The sequence below is a fragment of the Colossoma macropomum genome, unplaced genomic scaffold, assembly GCF_904425465.1.
Source record: "Colossoma macropomum unplaced genomic scaffold, Colossoma_macropomum, whole genome shotgun sequence".
NCBI lineage: Eukaryota > Metazoa > Chordata > Actinopteri > Characiformes > Serrasalmidae > Colossoma > Colossoma macropomum.
In genome coordinates this window covers 14,904,224-14,924,278 of record NW_023494789.1, presented here as the reverse complement: position 1 = coordinate 14,924,278, position 20,055 = coordinate 14,904,224, and the positions used below count along the sequence as shown (strand labels likewise).

General features: G+C 37.9%; 1 protein-coding gene across 1 annotated transcript in view; it reads right to left on the bottom strand.

The window, feature by feature from the left end:
- Positions 1-20,055, bottom strand: part of raver2 (ribonucleoprotein, PTB-binding 2) — an 89,479-nt gene that overhangs the window by 62,268 nt on the left and 7,156 nt on the right. Inside the window, exon 2 of the mRNA XM_036570234.1 lies at positions 11,488-11,554. Within this exon, the coding sequence (XP_036426127.1) occupies positions 11,488-11,554 (67 nt within the window). The remainder of the gene's footprint in view (positions 1-11,487; positions 11,555-20,055) is intronic.

The window sequence follows — 20,055 nt, the reverse complement described above, 5'->3', positions numbered from 1 at the left end:
ACATGCATTATATCACAGCCTTATCTTCAGTTTAAACTCCAATCAAAACAGCCATTAAGCACAAGTTATTCATTTTTCAGTGCACCTTGTAACAATCCCAAGCTCACAGGTGAGCAGACTGAGACAAACTTATCAAATAAAGAACCTGCTGGTGTTCTCAGAACAATGGACTGGCCACCCACGAGTCCAGACCTCATCATCACTGAGGCAAGGCAAGTTTATTTATAAAGCATACACAAAGGCAATTCAATGTGCTTTACATGAATAAAAGCGAAAAGAACATCAACACGATAAATAAAAGCAAAGTACTTAAGAATGAAAATAAAAAAAAAATCAAATAGGCAGTATTACTTGAATCTTTTCCAGCACCCTAAGTGAGGAAGATCACCACCTGTAAGGTGAACTCCAGGAGAGCTGATTAAAACTAGGATAACAGTTATACTGAAGTCTGTTCCAGTTACTGCCTTTCACTGGATGAACAGCAGCCATAACAAGATTATCCTTTTAAGTAATACAAAAAACCTCTAAGATATCAATCAATCTTTGAGATAACAGTGTTAGCATTTGACCTCAAAAAGAGTCGATTAAACCTGGATAACCAACGCACAGGTACTTCATACTTGTGCTTTTTCCAGCACCCCAAGTTTTATATTAAGCTATATATCAAGTTGTTCTTCAACGTACAAAACCTCTAAGATTTGAATCAGTCTTTGGGACAACAGTGCTAGCATTTAGTCTCTATGAGAGTTGATTAAACTTAATGGATAAACAATGTATAGATTGTTGGATTAACATTGAAAAATGTAAAGACAAGAGTGAAAGAAATGTAAATAACAAAGTGCTAAAAAGATACAAACTGCAACATCTTAATGAAATAAAACAAAAAATTAAAAGGAAGTACAATGTATATAAAAAGAAAATTAAAGCAGAAGCAGAAAATGCAACCCACATCTAAGACTGAACTTTGGAAGTGTAGAAGAATATCCCTACAGATATCTTTGGAAAACTGAAAACAATGGAACCTGTATACTGTCAGAAAAAAGGTACTGCGCATGTACATTTTTCATCTACCAATGTTCCAACAATATAAATGTACCCACAAAGGTACAACAATGGTTTTAAGGTCTAATTGTGTACCTTCAATATGTTTTTATGAGGGAAAAATATATATTTGTACCTTTTTCATAGCCTAATGTTTTAAAACAGAACAATAAAATAAAAATGATAGAGACAAAACAGGGTGTGTGGAGTCAATACAACTCAAAAAAATAATAATTGCATTAGTTTATGGTACAATTATGTTCCCTAACTAAAGGTAGTGAACACGGCGAGAGGTACCGCTCCAGTGACAGTTTAGCAGCTTTTTTTCTGAAAGTGTAATAAAGGCAAAGTGTTGACATACTAAATATATGTTATGTCTTGTTATACTGCATTGATCCTACAAGGGTAATTTGTCTTTTTGCGGCCTAACTATCCAGTCTGGGAGCAGCAACACCTGAAAATTGAGAAATTATATTTAGTTGTTGAAGCTTCTGTGTAATTTTCTATTCAATATATGTTTTCTACTTTTTTCTGATGCTGGAAAAACAAATAACCTGTACATATTGGCCCTTTTGAATAGAAAAGAAATAAAGGGTGTCTGACTTTTGCACAGTACTGTAAATATGCACACTGTGACACCCTATACTGCAGTAGTTTTCCCTGCTCTAAACAACCCTTGTCATCAAAAATGACAGACTTCAGGATTTTATATCACTTCTTTACAGTTATACAATGTTCATTTTCCTAATTTTTCCCGCATTTTGCATTTAATAACATTTTTCTTTCCCACTTCCTAACACATTACAGACTGAGCAGCTCAGCTAATTACCACAAGGTGCGAACACCATCCACAAATGTGCTCTTTTTCATCATCACAACTGGCTTGCCTTCACAATAGCACCTTCAAAACAACTGCGCAGCAACTTGCAATGAAACATGCAGGGGCTAATCACTCAATTAGCCACCCTGACACACACATACACTGCTAATTACTACTTCTCAGCATAGTACACCCTGGAAATATGTGACAGTGATCTGGTGCAGCTACTGCAATACAGCTTAGTACCTTAAGGTCACATCTACTGTAACGGCCCACAAAATGAGAGGATAAAGAGGCATATCAAAAATAAATAAGCATGAAACCGATACAACATAACCCCCTGGGTGCTAAGAGCTTCTGCATCATGCCAACATGCTTGGTGCTTGAGGACTTCACATTAGTGTATATAGTGACTAGCTTTAATTAGACCACAGAGAAGTTTGGTCATAGCCTCTGAGCTGCCATTACTCCACCACACCATTAAAAGAGACCCAAATTACAGAAATGATGTTTTAATTATGACTTAACAGCTGAGATGTTAGAATATCTGAAATAATTTTAAATGACTTTGGAGCTTTTCAACACAATAACCTCGTGCTATTCTTCCAGTCTATTTGCAGCAGTACAACAAACATGTTTCTGGGCTGTTAAATGCCAAGTACAGAGCATGTAGTGAAGCTGCCTCTCAGCGCCTTCATGAAAGAGTGTTCTGCAGTGTGTTCCCCATGATGGTCTGACAGCACACAGTAACCAGCTATTTAAAATCAGGAAGGCTCTTTATTGTAAGGGTCTTAGTTGTGGGATGCAGTCAGCTGTCAAAATGAGGATCGTCTCTTTAAAAATCTCAGAAATCACTCTTGATGTTCAAAAACAGAGAAAGCAGTTCTCTTTTCGTAGTTCTTTTTTTTAGTCTTGTCATTTAAGTTCCAGGTTGGTTCTGTTCAGCAAACTCTCTTTCTAAATAATTAGAAGCAAAGGCTACTGAAAGCTGCCAGATTACTATTCATCCTTGTGAATTACAAATATGTGCAGATTGCAGGGAAGAAAATCTTTGATGATTTCCAGTTATATATAAAGGATGGGTTTCTTCGTTTGGAAAGGAAACCACCATGTGTTTTGGGGTTGGCCTGGATAATTCACAGACTCAAGTATTCATTCTTTACATTGGTACTTATTTCTATATTTAGTCTTTAGAAGCTTCAAAGCCACAAGAATTGTACCCTAACATAAAGCAGTAGAGGCCTTTAGATAGAACAGTCATTGTTAATATATGGAAAATGTTAAAAATAAATGAATACATCACAAATTCATGCCAGGCATTCACATCACCTTGCCTCAGAGCACAACAAACTACACTGCCTTCCATGCAGCCACTGAAGCTAAAAAAGCAGAGACACCTTAGAAAGAAATCATGTATGTGGGAGCACTTTAAATTGAAGATATGAAAAATGCTTAGCGCAAAATTTGTGCTAAGAGGTCGGTAACACCATAAGTGTTGACAAATAATCTTAGACATATGTAGTGATACTTATCCAAGCATCCAGGCCACTCTGAGTCTTATCTGTCATGTAATGCTTCAGGTAGAAATATAATTAAACAGTTTCACAAGAATCACCATCAACTTGGTACAGCACAGGAGCTGCTCTGTAACTTCCAGACCACACCAAGACAGTAAATTATTAGTAGGCATGCATGATGATATTGGAATCACACCAGTATCAGCGGATATTTGCTTAAAAAAGAACAGCATTGGACACGTTTAGATTTGAACGATATTTCAAACTGATATCAAGAGATGAATGTTTAAGCGACGCTGGGCTACTGCACTGCACATTATTCATTTTACTGTTTTTGCAACCCTATACAGATAAGTATTACATTTCTCTGTAATGTTAATTACGTTAGGCAGATTTAATTCCAATTTCTAGACTTTGTGAGTATTTATGTATTGGCATCAGTATCTGCATCAACAGATATGCACATGTTGATATCTACATCGACCCACAATTCCCATATTGGGGCAGACCTAATTATTAAATCAAAAGAAACTGCTGTTAAGGATGACTTTGAGACTAAGTACAACCCCATTTTCATAAAAGTTGGGAAGCTGTGCAAAATATAAATAAAAACAAAATGCAATGATGGGCAAATCATTTAAAACCTACATTTAACTGAAAATAGTACAAAAAACAACATATCAAATGTTAAAAATAGGGTTGTAAGAAAATATCGACACACTTGAGTATCTCAATATTATGTTTTGTGATACTGTATCGATTCTCAAAAACACACTATCGATTTTTAATTAATTGTTTTCATACAAAGATTAGTGGCAGACTGTGGTTTATTTTGTGTTGTGTTTAAACCCTAAACCGCTAGATCTTCAGCCATTACACTCTTCCACTCCAATATAAACAAGAAATGTATCACTATAACTTAGGTCCGGTGTTCTAACAATCTGTCCTACCGATCAAGTGTGCATGCCTATATTACATTACATCACTTCCGAAAACCAGGATCTGCTTCCACAAATGCAGGTTAAACCTCTATCATGCAAAGTAGAATCCATTTATAAACAGGATCCAGAAACGCTGCCACCTTCCCTGGGCCCGAGCTCATTTGAGATGGACTGAGGGGAAGTGGAAAAGTGTCCTGTCATCCACAAATCAAAATTTGAAATTCTTTTTGGAAATCATGGATGCTTCGCCTCCAGGCTAAAGAGAAGAGGGACCATCCAGCTCATTGTCAGCACACAGTTCAAAAGCCAGCATCCGTGATGGTATGGTGGTACATTATTGTACATGGTATGCGTAACTTGCACATCTGTGAAGGCACCATTAATGCTGAATGATATATACAGGTTTTGGAGCAACATGTGCTGCTATCCAGATGACGTCTTTTTCAGGGAAAGCCTTGCCTATTTCAGCTTATTTCATTACATTTCGTATTCAAAACTACAGCAGTCGGTGTCCTCAGGTCCCAAACATTTACAGAGCGCTGTTAAATGAAGAGGTGATGCAACACAACGGTAAGCATGACCCCGTCCCAAATGTTTTGAAATGTGTTACTGCCATCAAATTCAATATGGACACATAATTGGCAAAAACAATACAATTTCTCAGTTTCAACATTTGATATGTTGTCTTAGTACTATTTTCAATAAATTGTAGATTTAAATGATTGGCACATCTTTGCATTCTGTTTTTATATACATTCTGCACCACATCCAGACTTTTTTGGAAACAAGGTTGTATTCTGGTACTCATTCAGAAACAAAAATACAGCCTATATATTGTTAGCACTATAAATAAGTAATATTTAGTAATAATTACTCCTATAAGCAAAATAAATAAAATATAAAATGTTAGTAATATAAAATAGATTTTGTTGAACATACATACAGCCTAATACAGCTCAAACAAATTATGTAATCAAGCATAAATATATAAGCCACTTCTCAGGGTTCTGAATTCTTTTACTTTTACTGTACAGTTTGAAAAATGGCTATTGACTATGCCAAGGTAATTACAGTGCTAGAACCCTCAGCCGTAAACACACAAACACCTCATTATATGCTTAGAGAGGACAAATCAATGAGCACCAATGCCAAAACCATTATGTGTCTTCAGTTTCTTAATATAATTTGCCATCTATTTAACGTGGAGCATAAAGCTAGCAAAGTTAGCTCTAAATCAGTGCAGGCCCTTTTGATCCCCATGTGTCTTCATTACCGGACGGCGCAGTCCAAACAAAAGTTCCACTGTTAAGCTCTAATTCCCATGCCCACCACTTCCATTGTCATTCCACTAGCAGGCCGGAATGCCACGCATACCTTCCACATTCCATCACGGATTCCCCCTAACTGACACAGGCAGATTTTTTAACTCTCTAACTCCAGTGAATAAGAACCTTGAGATACACTCTATCTGCAAAATGCAAGCATCAACAATTGTTTTCAGTGCGTGGTGCCAATTTGCTGGTTGTGCTGAGGTGAGCCCTAAGGGGTGCAGGATGAATATTCCTTATTACCTTTAAAAATGCAGCAACAGTCAGCTGCAAATACCTTCACGAATGCTGCTTTAACATACATACACACATATTCTATAATTCAGATTGCTCACTCCATCTCCATCCCCTTCACATCTGCAACAAACTGCTTATGCATAAGCTTTACATTATGACAAGAAGCATAAAATCACCTAGGCTGGTGATAAGCGAAAATCTTATGCCTAATAGCCTCTTTAGACACTGGCAATTCAATTAATAAAGCTCCGGTGCAGGCTCGGTGGCGTTGCATACTGTGCTTTACTCTTCCCCACAGCGATGAGTCAGAGTAGGCTGGACTCTGGGCGAGAGCACACTTTGAATGCATTCTTTAGTGTCTTTTCAAAAAGCAGCACTCACAGTTTCCCACAAGCAGAAATCTCCAAACGAGAAATTTCCGCAGTGCGAAGGCTCATTACAGATGAATATCAATGTTTTCAACAATTCCACAACTGCACTATAACAGTAGAAATGCCAAAAGCCCTTCTTCTGGTGCATTTATCTCCACAAATGAGGTTTTTTCCATCTTGCAAAACATTTCTGGGACACTTCAACAACACACTCAGACTATTTCCATTACACAATACTGCACATGTGATTCAGAACAGATTTAGTTCTTCTGGTGACAGCAATGCTCAAGGCTTGTAAGAGAATTTCCACGGTGTAAATGCCTTAAATAATAGAAACAAATGCATTTAACTTGTCTACTAGTCAGCAGTCAGCATTTCTCAAAATGTAAAGATTTTAAATAGAATTCCATTGTGTCAGACTTTAGAGTATCACTGATCAAAAATGCCATTTTAAATGGGCCATATCCAAAATTTTCTTGTTTTTTTATTGTAATCGTGTTGTTTTTTTATGACATCACAAAAACAATCAATTCAAAATTATCGCCTACACTTCCATCAAACTCTTATTTCTAACAGGAGGGAGGGAGGGAAGAAGTAAGTAAGAAAGAAAGGAAGGAAGGAAGGAATGAATTGTGTTTATTCCATGACATGGCATGACATGTCCTTTAAGGAAATACTAGCAATGGATTTTGGCTCATGGCTAGATGTTTTATCACTTCATTTGTCAAACTCTGAAGTAAAAATAAAATCTATGCCTTTAACTGTTGTACTACTTTACACACAGAATAGGCATTTTGAGTTATTTGGTTTTAAAAAAACAAAATTTTCCTCCCTTTTCTGAAACAGAGTTTGATGTAGCATATAAGAATTGTTTCAAAATGTACCATTCACTCCCCACTCCATACAGTCCATACATGGCTGTACTGAATGCACTGTTTTGTCACTAAAACCTGTACATTACATACAGTATATCTGCCTATGTCTGTCATAAGGAATGTTTCAGCCTGGACTGATTTTTGAATGAGGCACAACACGGGGCAGCTAATCAGAACTTAGTTAATTTACATATATCAGTCTTAAAGGTACAGTAACAAAAACAGTGTTTGATTCTAAGGGATAAAAAGAGGTTAGAATATGGTAACATAGAAAGAATTATGACTACTTTTGGTACATAAAACAACATAAATGTTACAGGTGGACTTCAGGAAGGGGATTCCATCTGAACACAAAACGTTATCAGGCCAAGATCATACAGACTCCATTCTAACATGCAGAGCTTATTCACTGCCTGAGACAAAATCTCCATAATCCATAATCAGCACAAAAACTGCAACATCAAGCAACTTTGAGTACAGCTCCAAGGGAAAAGAAGGGCTAAAGGTTCAGATATTGGATCAGAATATGCTTCTGTAAAAGATGATAATGTATTTATCAGTTCCAGCAGGAACACAAAATCATTTTCCTGTTGGTTAAAGATTAATAAACCCTGGCAAATGAGGGCCAGATGGAGATGCAGTACTTATGGCACTGCCAAGGCTGACAACTCAACCCAGCCACAACAGACATTAAGCAGAGTTAAGGTCAAGCTCAGTGTCCCCACATCTACACTGCCAACTCTGTGCACAGAACACAGCACTAGTCTAATTCTCTGCTAAAGCACAGCCAATGCCCACAGCCTTTCCAGGCAATCCAAACATTTCTAAAGCCGGAGGGCCAGCAGCTGCCAAGCAGAGAGAGCTATCCTCCAGCCTTGTTTGGTATTTAAGACGGTGGAACCAATTCCTACGCACACACGAGTGATTTCCCCCTCCTTCCTAAAGGGCTTTTGGAACGAAACCCTCTAAGCACTGAAGTGAAGGGGGTTAGGAAATCATGAGGGAGCAATACTTTAAAAAAAGGAGAAAACATTCAGTTTGTTATCTATAGCTTATCCCACGTATGCAGTCCATAGATCGAACTGGGTTCTGTGCTTGGCTGAATTTGATCTACCGCATTTGCGCTTTGCTGGAACAGAAAGTTTTCATGTTAAGTACTGTTTGGTCTAAACAGCACAAAACTAAATCTGACTTCAACGTTACACATGATGTTGCATCAACAACTCAACAATGCAAGTTTCTTAAATAGAATGTGCTTTTACAGCATGTGACCTAAATAAGTCATTACAAGCTGAAATAATAGTTTTGTATACCACTACTTCACTCCTTCAGACAGTTTAGGCCATCACAACAACGCAAGTGTGGACTTATGCTTGTGCCAGCAGTCTAGTATCAGTAACGCCACAAATACAATGATGGACAGCTAGCTCAGAGGTCAATCAGTATTCAGAGTTGGTTCGGAGAATGGAAACAGGAGCTTGCATTGTCACTATTTCTGATTTGAAAGACAACTCCTCATTGACAGGCCTTGAAAAGAGTCCGCACACTTTAGCCAAGGAGTATTCATGAAGCCGTGCACTATGACAATGTCACAGGAGGAGGAATTCCCACACCGCGGCCGTTCAGCTTAGGGAATATCGTGGTACACTTTGCCACTTCTGTCACAAGCAAGCACTGGCAAGGATTCTCTATGTCTCAGATGTTTATTTCTGTGCACCTCTCTGTCCTACAGGCTGCCACTGTTTCTCACTGTTAGCGCTCTTTCTCAAAAACATCTTTTCTTTTAGGGCCAGACTCATATATCAATTGACCAGGAATACAGAAGGATGCAGGGATTCCAGGGATGTACCAGCATTATCAGGAATCCTGCTAAAAAAATCAGATGTCTCTTAAATATATAAAATATAAAAAAAAAATTATTCACCGATGTGATGTTATCTTGAATAATTCTCAGTAACCTGTTTTATAGGGTACATTTTAATGCTGAATTATGTGCTTATTTATAAGTGGCTTGTTTTATATTTACATTTTACAGATTTTATGTGCGTTTAGGAAACTGGACAATTGAAAATGAACATGATATTTGACAAGTGACAAACATATCCAGGGCTCTATGTAACCTTTTTGAGCAGGTAGCACTGATGCTAGAAAAGTTCCAAGTGTTATAGCAAAAATTACAACATTGTATCCCGAACGCAAAGCACCACTTTCATGAAGTTAGGAGTCATACTTTGGTTTTTAACTGGTTGCAACTCTTGAGAAAACGCTGGTGCATTTTTGGAAGTGGACTGTTCTCAATATGGCCAATAAATACAGCCCTGATATTAGTCAGTAAAGAAATGTTTCTCTACAACTATAACACCGGCTAATATAAAATTCTTTATCTCCTCAAATTTGATACTAGTGACAAAACTGTCACATTGGTCAAGTCTTGTCCTCAAACATCAACGTTTCCAGTCCATTATCTTTCTTCCAATTCTTGTAGTGCTAGACTGAAATTGTTCTCATCTTCGCCTTTAATAGCTGTTCCAACCTTTTAACCCTACACAGGTCATAAACCAGTCTCAGGACCCTTTCAAAAAGGAAGAGGGATCAGCAGAGCTGTGCTGGACCTCAGACAGGCATGCGGCACTCTGATCCTCGACATCGGAGCCTCAGCTGTGGAGGGGGGAGAGGCGACAAGCCGGGAGAGGATGGAGAGTGAGATCATAGGGTTTCACCTTCATCCCCGAACATTACTAATTAGAGGGTGCAGGAATGCCCGCTACGCCACCGAGAGTTTTCAGGCCCAGTGATATTTCGGAGCTACAGAGCTCTGTGTCAGGGCAGGTTACCATGCAAGCTCTGATAATCATGCTTGGTGTTAGCACTGGCCTCGGGGAGATCTATATCTACTTTAGCTCTGGCTTTCCTATCATAACTGGAACTATAAGAGAATGGCTATGGCCTATGGCAGCAGTCCACATTATGTTTTCACAGAGGGCACAAACTCAGCCTCAACCTTCTCCTCATCTGGTGGGCAAGGGCCTTTTTGTCATTAATTGATATTGTGTTTAATAAAGGGCTGAACAATTTGGGGTGAATATGTAATTGTTATTTTTCTGACCAATACTGTGACTGTGATTTAAAGGCCTTTTTTTTGCCAAGAAGACCAGCATGTCCATTTCTTTAAAACGATTAATTGTTCAGCCCTAGTTTATTAGCCCATTATCTATTATTTAAACGTGCATTTTTAATGTGTCTGCTGCTTTGCCACTCATAAACGGCAGGTGTTTTCAGACATATTCCATTGCGTTTTTATGAGCGTACACTGCTAATGTATATAACCCCACACTGTCAATGTTTTTTATCTGATAAAAAGAAACAGTGCAAAAAACTTCTATATTATGGCTGGCCTAATGGTTCCTTTTACTTACTACTATCTACTATAGACTGAGGCTACTATAACTTGGCTAACTAATGTTACAGCTTCAGCCTCAAAGCTCAAGAACACTATACATACAAGAGCAAGTTTTGGTTCCACAATGTGTTTTAAAATTTGAAATATTAGTTGAATATGTGCATAAAAAAGGAATAATAATTCATTCTTAACCAGCTTCTGTGGACATGTGGCAGGCAGCAACATATCCATGTAGTTCTAGACCACTAGAACATGCCCTCTAGATTCAAATTAGGCCCTGACTGATATATTGCCTGGACAATAATATCACTGATATTTAGGTCTGAGTTTGCAGCATCACTGCAGAAAACCACAGAAAAGCTTAATATGGGTTTCTGTTGTTTATTTAAGTTTTGAATAACAACAAATAAGAATTGACAAATATTTCTGCCAGTAAAGCATTGTTTGCCTAAAACTATGACAGCATGAAATTTGAATAATAATGTAAATATAAAGTTATACTGGCCAACATTACCGGTTATCCCCCACTAAAATTGGTAAAATTTTCATATTAGTTCAGCCTTAATTCAAATGTATGCTTGTAAAATTATTCCTTTACCAAATGTTCCCTCAAAATCCGTCTTTAAAATAGGTGAAAATGAGCTAATGGGCAGGATAGAAGGGAAGGAGTCTCAAACGTTCTTCAGTAAAGCACATATTACGCAACAGTGAAACCTAAAGCTTCACAGACACTTCCACCGATTAAGGTACAACATAACTGTAAGATGAAGCAATTTCTCATTAAATAATCCTCCAGCACCCAGAGCTCTTAACCTCCAGGTGAGTGTGTGAAATCAGACAGTGTGGGCAGGCAGGTTTTTGTGGAGAGTGTTTTGACGTCTGAGATGGAACGATTTCAGAATATAGAGATCCATTAGAAACGTAAGAACTGGTGTATGACTGAAGGAGGGCAATTACCTGTTCCTTTGTTCCGGTCCACAAAGCAGTACTTGAGCTCATACTCCCGCAGAATTTCATGGACCTCCTGGGGGAATAGATGGGTGGGAGAGAGATAGAGAGAAAGAGAGAGAGAGACAGAGAGAGAGATGTGTTAAAGTAAATCTCTTGACACAGTACAACAGCAGGAACTGAGATATAAAAATATATCCCTCAAAATAGGTTCATGGAGAGTTTTCAAAAGACAAAATAAAAACTGGGTTATAATTTCACATACAACGTATCATGTAGCATACGCACAGCTGAATATTTATTTGGTTATCAGGGTGTGTATATATGGGTGATAACTGCTGAGGATTATACATAACATGAGTGTTAATTTTCTATGTGTTCTGTTATTACACAGACCTACGCACGGTCTATAGGCAATGGGGATTATAAAATGCTATTCCTATACTGCATATGTAACCTTTAGGTGATTATACTGGTAAGGATTAAAAGGGGACCTTCAATGTAATGAGGGGGTTTCCGGTACAGCATTAAAACAAACTTGACAAACCTTCTGCCTTAAATACACAAAACAGTGGGTTTATCTTTTAGAACTGTTGTAAATCTACACAGTGAAGTCCCTAATGTTTTGCCATTTAAAATGCAGACTCACAAAAGCATGAAACTTAAGTATGACACAGTATGAAAGACGACTCAGCTTTCACAGCAGCTGACGTGTCATGTTTAGTGCAAGTGTGTATATGTGTGTGCAAGTGTGTGTCTGCGTGTCTGGGTAGGGGGTGATGAGAGTTTGGCAAATATGTAAAGGGCATACTTAACCTTCGATGCTCTTTTAACATGCACTGAAATCATGGTGCAATAAAACCTTCAGTCGTAACTAGGAAGCAGTTGATCCAAGATTTTGGTCACTTTGCCAGTAGCTTGTATTGCTGTGCAATGAAAAAAACACCAGTGAGCGACCTGCTCATGGTTTCACACTCTTATACCACTCTTCAATAGGGCCCAAGTGGTATGAAAACACTGTGGTTGATATTGATTTTAAGAGGCTTCAACAGATAATTTAGGATTTACATTTTGGATTTTAATTTTGTACTCCAACAGTTTTAGACAAACAGCGCTTTACTGACAGATGTAATTGTCAATTCTTAATTTTCACACTTCTTCAACTGTAATAAACAGGAGAGATTCACTCAGACTCAGAAAACGCTATGAGGGCAGAGCTACCCAAAATTCTTTGCGGTTTTGGTTTCTGGTAATCACCTCTCATTTTTCATCAGTTCTCTTCAAGGAAAAAAAACTTTTAGTTAGAGGTGGTCGATATGACAGAAATATCACACCACAACACTCATTTTCACAATACATGACACGTATCACAATATTTCAACACACAGACACAACGTACTAGTAATGCCACATTTGAAAACTGCCATCAAAACCTCTGGGTAAAGTTTTCAATGATTTTGTTCAGGATTTCACTGTACTGCACTAAATCAATTTAAACAGGACTAATTACACTCGCTTTGCAGTGAAACACGCTGTTCGTCTGTGTTTTTTTAAGTACAGATATCCACAACATGCTCATGTTCATCACAATAACAAAATGTATTAGGAGAACGATAAAATACCATCATATATCTCTACTTTTAGTGTTATAACTTTCTGTTGCCATGGTATTAAAAGGTTTTGTCATTCCAACCACTTGTTTGACTTGTTTAGCCTGTATTGCTGTTATATAGTTAAACAGGGGGTGCCTCCTGTTGGGTTCAAATCCTGGTGTAGCCACAAGCAAAAAAGTTGGTAACTACCCATGCAATATCTGTGATATTTCTGTTAATATCAGTTGGGCTCTAGTCCTTTCAGAGAGAGAGAGACTAAACTGGTAAATCTGAACACAAAACAGCATCACGGTTAAAAGAACAAAAACATAAGGACTCAAAAAACCTTAATGAGAAGAGAAACTGATGAAAAATAAGAAAATTAAGAGCTAATTACCTGGAAAAAACAACAAAAAAACACTACTAAGAACTGACAATCATATCTGTCAACTGACAATCACAGCGGTCAGTCAATTTTCAGTCCCATATAAAATGCAGCGATTATAGGCTCATTTTTAGCTCCTTAAAATATGTATCAGTGACAAAATTCTCATATCAGTTGGGCCCTGCTTCACAGTGACAGTACTCACAGTTACTCTTCATCATGATAACTGCAGAATCATGAAGAAGTGATATTAAAAAAGAATACCTGTCATCACACCGTGTAAGTATGTAAATCAGGCCTCCTGCTGTAACCAAACTCCATCAAACACAGAGTCCACTGTGAGCTACTGATCTTTATCACTCATACACACGCAAGCCCTCACACACGCACACACAAATCTCTCCCTCCTGCCTTTTAAGCACACACACCAGGCACTGCTGTCACATATACTGTGTTGTTGTCTGTGTGAGAGATAAAACAGAGGAGCCTTGAACGAATCTGCAGATTGTAGTAGACCAGGAGCAACTATCCTGAGTATCAGCCTACTGGCTGTAAAAGTGCTCCTACCCAGTGACCAACTTCAATTTAACTTTTAACACGGTTATACATAATCAGGAGAGTTACAGTGGCTAGACGTTCTGCTGTTGAGTTTTGGTGGATTATCTATTGTGCACCGCAGGTTTTCATTCTGCAGGTAACTAATTTGATTTCAACACAATTTGTTTCGATACAGGTGCAGAAAATACATGAGATTCAGAGAACACAGAACAAACAGGACATATAACAGTCCAGTGCTTGAAAACATACAACACAGCAAAGTGCAAACAGAAGAAGAAAAACATTGGTAGGTGTCTGTTTAGTGTGACACCATAAAATGGAAAATGTAATGTTAGCAAAGGTGGCAAGTCATTGCGCTGCAAGTAAAAAGTAATTCTCAGGTCAAGACAGGCAAGTCTGAGTCAAATCTCTAGTCGAGACAAGCAATCCCAAAACAAGTCCCAAGTTAATACAGTCTAAAATCCTGACATTCAAGTCCTAAACAAGTCTAAATGCATTTTCACTGAAGTTAATGGTAGTACGAGTAATATATTAAATTGAAGTAAAACACTACACTGACGATAATACATAAAATTGACATGAATGCTAAATTTGTATTTATTACCCTATTATTTTTTCTTCTACTAATTTTCCTGTCCCTACTTAGCTGCAGAATTTTGCTGGTTGCTGGGTAATATGGATAAACAGAGCTGACTTGCAGCTTGGTTTGCTAGCATTACCCAGTGTTACCCATCCTGCCAAGCAATAAAAACCAAAGGTCAGTTATGTGATTTTATTTTAGTAGTTGAAAATATATCAGTATGCTGAAATTACTGCATGTTTTTGCATGAATCATGTTTCATATTCAATCTCATCTTACTCTGCTTACTTAATTATGGATTTCGATGAGGACTATGTTATAAAAATTAAATAAACAGAGCATTAGGTTATATGTCAAGCTTAAAAGGCCTTGTTTAAGCTATATATAAAAACATGGAGAGCATTAAACCCATTGTGGAAAATGTGAATGTACAGTACGGTTAGCTTGGCACTAACATAACATTGAAAATTCCTTATAAGCACTAGTAAATAATTATATGACAACAAAAAAATGAAAAAGCTAATGAACTTACTGACATATCCAACGCTTTATTTTATGCTGGTATAAGTAGAGCTAAGTTCTGGAGATGTCTTCCAAATTTTTTCTTCTGTGGGGTTTTGTGGGAGGTCTTAAGTCTTTTTTGAGTCAGAAGGTCATGAATGAGTCATTAGTATTAAACTCAATGTCGAGATGCAAGTATTTTTGATTTTATCAGCTGTGGACTTCAGTCATCAAAATCCAAAGATCAGTGAAGTCATGTGACTTAAGTCCCCACTTCTGGATGTTGTCGAATAAAATGACTAAACAATGAACTAGTTCAGGGGTTCTTAACCTGAGGATCGTGACCCCCTTTGGGGGTCCCAGCGTGGTTCCAGGGGTAAAATATTTTTAACCCTAAAAATGGGGCGCACTCTGAAAAAGGTTAAGAACCCACGAACTAGATCAATTGAATAACTTTAGCAAATTCCAGAATGAAGCTGCTGTTTTTCCATCCATACAACCAGAAGAACTATGCATCCTGTATGGACTGCTAACTTAGCTTTCTCTCTTATATACATCTACGAACACACTTCTACACAGATTAAGTGTGCAATGCATACAAATACCTAAACAAGACATCAGCTGCACAGAGAGAAAAACTCAAAAACAAACTTTTCCAAGGCAGCAGCAAAACTGGCTTTGGGGAAAAGTACAGCTTCAATTACAAATCCTCTCAGCTTAAAGAGATAGTTTGGGGGTGGGAGGAAATTTACCCATATTTTCCTCTGACCCCAAATGTAGCAGACCAGCCAGATATGCTTATGTGGTTTCTGGCACTGGATGATGGCCTGTCATCTAAGGACACAAGTATGGACAAAATTCAGTCTTCAAGATGACTGTTACTACTGTTTTTAGCAACGTGGTGTATGTTTGTTTAGTTTTATAGATAACAATATGTCATACAGTGTCAGAAACCACAGGAGCAAGTATATCTGTGATTACTTAACAACTCAACACAGTTTAAAGCAAACGTGTGGTGATTTATGCATGTAGCTTCCATGATGCCATCTGGAGGGGGTATTATCTTCCATTACTTTAGCTACATGAGATTCATAGCTCCAGTGCAAAGCTAAAGAAGAAAATTTCAGAGACCAAACATGTCTTGACTCATTCGATATATTTGGGGTAAGGGTAAAATTATATAAATTTGACATTCGTCAAACTATTCCTTGAAAAAACCACTGCACAATTTGATCTAGTCTTTGCTGACAACAAAATCCTTGGTCCTTTGTCACAAACACTTAGTAAAATCCACTGAGAACAGTTCTCTAATGTGTGGAGAGTCATGCAGTGCATTAGAACACATGCACACTCTCTTTCCACCAATCAAACACAGCCCATAAACATGTGAAACTCAATACTCAACTCTTAACCCTCAATCCAGCCGGTTAAATGCATAAATTCATTTTTGCCCCATCACATCCTGTCTGATGCTCAGTTAAATGGAGCCTAGTCTTTCGTAATTCACTTTTCTAAGCCCTCCCGGAGAGCATGGAGCTGTCTCTTTCAGTCTCTAATCAGAGCCACAGAGACTACCCAACACAATAAAGCTTGCTTCAGCTGCAGCATCCTCTAAAGCAACCTGCTTCACACACGCACACACACACACACATACTGTAATGGCCCTTAAATGGGCAACAGAGTCTGTCTGAGAGCATGTGGATGTGGATTAAGATGTCGGGAGCCAGGTTCTGCTCAGCATTGTGTCTGTGTCCTTACAGTATGCATAAGCTTCCATTAAAGTATAATCATGCTGCAATGATTGCAACATAACATCTGGGAGACCAAAGAGGAGGTGGAGGAGCTTTAATTCCACTGGCCCTGTACAGTGGCCCATGTACACACATACACACACTAAGCTTTAATCAAATGTTTCAGGCAGACAGTTTGCACTTACAGTGTTTTAGTAAAGGCCAAAGTTAAACTAGAGACACATTTTAAAAGCACCCAAAGAACACACATAAACAACTTCTGTAGGACTAAATATGAACAAAGCACTACAACTGCAATTCCATTGCTGCACAAAGTGAATGTCACACGCCTTACAATATATTAAAAACACAATGTGACATGGTAAACGTTAGCCTGCAGTACTTTGGCCAAAATCGTTTACTTTTGTTGGACTGCATGAATAATAGTCCTGGGTGATACTGTTCACAATCCTTTCCGAATATATCACATTACCAGGGTATCAGATGGTATCAGATAATGACCCCATGCTTGCCCCGTGCTGCTACTACAGGCTACAGAATGTCTTACTAACCTGCCATAGCTTGTCATGTTTGAACTATTTTGTTATGTTTTCTTCTCCTAAATTGACATCAAAGGGAACCTTCTATAGCATTATGAACATTATCCAAACAGAAACAAGACAGAAAAGACAACTTTTTTTTTTCTTTTTTAGATTAAAGTTTCTTTTAGATTATTTAAACCGTTCTTTCAAAACATTCTGAAGCCCCACCGACACCCTACAGTTAAGCTGGTAGTACACTTCACACAACAAAAGAACTCAAAAAACAAACTTTTGCTGAGCACACTTCGTAAGTATACTCTAAGAACTGTATGTTCCACGCAGTGGACCAATCACAGACAGCGGGAGGTCTCAGAACAAATGACATGGTGATTAGGACCAACCACAGTCAGGGAGGAGGTCACAGAACAGACATCACAGTGATTAAGGCTGCATTCATATACAAGGCTCAACACTCAATTCTGATTTTTTGCTCTAACTCAATGGTTCACATCCGCTAAGAGAAGTGACTCAAATCTGTGATAAATGTGAATGAACCTGTGTCCTGGAATGACCCGCATGCGCATATCCTAATCAACAACGCTGCATGAATGAACCACGTGCGTCATGAACAACAAACTAACCAGCAAAACAAGCCTTCCTCGCAAAGATATTTAGCTCAGAACAGCTGTCAACCGTTCATTATCAGAGCGAGATTGAGGTGAAAAGTCAGATGCTTCTGCAGCATTTACTGGCGTTTATATGGCTGTCTCGGTAACCCTGAATGATGGCACACAGTGAAAAAAATGAATTCCAATTGAAGCACCACGTAGATACATATTGACCTATGACCGCATATGAAAGTGGCTCAAATCTGATCTAGATCTAAACTTTGCTCTTCAAAGTAGCTCACAAGATATCAACTACTTTTACTGTATTTATGTTTGCATTCGTTCTAATTATACAAGGTGTTTTTACAAGCAAAATCATTCTTATAGCCAAGTTAAATGGCTTTAAATAATGTGTATAATATGCTACAAATAATGTGTTGAAGACTTTTGCACGGTACTGTATACTCGCTAAAACTTAAAGCAATATCACTGTGTGTCAAAATAACAGTATACTGGTATATACAATATATTGCCCAGCACTAGTGAATGCCTTGATTCTTCAAAATAACCACAGAAACCATGATTGATCAAGGTGCTCACAGAACACAGCAATGAGAACACTGTGATTGGTTGGAGGTTCATTTACATATCAGTATTGCAAAGACTAACAAATGATACATCGTGCAGTCTGACTGTAGTGTGTGCCATGCCGAGAGAAATTGTTTGCACAAACCAATTCCAAGATCATTAAAGCCTCCTATTATCATCACACTGCTAAACGGTCTTGCACTAGGCTGGGGCAGTCTAGTATCTGGTGTGGCTCTAACGAAAGCCCTGACTAATAACTCCACAGCAGTGGCTCATTGCTGCTTGCAGGCTTTTTCACACTGTGAATATAATATTGCTGAGGACCCACATATTCTTTATTCAGCATGGACTCATTTGTTCTGAAAGGGGACAAATTATTACAGGAACACTAATGGCAAATGTTGCTGTGGACACATTTTAGGCTTATTTTCATCGTGGTTACTTTGTAACCTTTAGGGATGTAACGATTCACAAAATGCATAATTCAGTCTGATACGATACAGTGGTCTCAATTCAGTAGGGGAGAGTGGGACACAACCTTACATGGGGGAAATGTAACATTTTTTAATGCAGTTAAACAGATAAGTTGACTGTGCTTTTGGTCTTCTTCTTACACTTCCATAGAAATTTCAAACAAATTTTGAATGCAGTTGTACAGACAATTACTCTAAAGGTAACTTTAGTGTTTTTCAGTTACAGAGTTGTGTGTATGACCCACAAAATTCACATCTACATTACTTTAATCACTCTTTTGGTGCCTGTAACATAACACTATTTTGAAGTTAATAACCAACACAAAGCAAATACTAATCAGGCTAAAGTACAACCTCCACATGAATTAATTGTGCCAGTCTCTGTCTGTTACAATCAGCCTCACTGAATGGTTAAGCTATAATACTTGCTTCACTTTCTAATCAGTTGTTCACAAATGGCAGGTGCAGAAAACAATGTTTACATTTTCATTCACACCAGACATGGAGACTGCTTGTATAAATATATTTTAATTTTGCTTAAATACTTTTAAAAATATTTAGCAAAAACAAAATGTTTTTTTACACACCAAAAATCAAGAGACATGAAGAGATCTGTTATTGTCTCAACAGTTTATCAGAGTACTCAACATTATAATAGTACAATACAACACAGGTTTAGCTGCTTAATTCAGACTGGTCTCTTAGCAGCATGTAAACACTAAAGAAAGCTGTATTTTTCAAGTCCAGCCCTGAGCTAACACACTAGCCACAAGCTAACACACTAACCGCAATAAAACGATATGTTGCATTATATTGTTACAACCCACCTAATGTCAGATGTCGCATCTAATGTACCTCTATTAAAATCGGAAATGATGAAGCAATAAGTGATGAAGAAGCCCTTATGCTGAGGGCTTCTACAGCTACACTGAGCCTGATATTTCCCTTAGGCAATGTTAGAACATCCCCTACGGCACTGCTTTTCAATGCCAGCCCCAGGAACCACGTGCACAGCACATT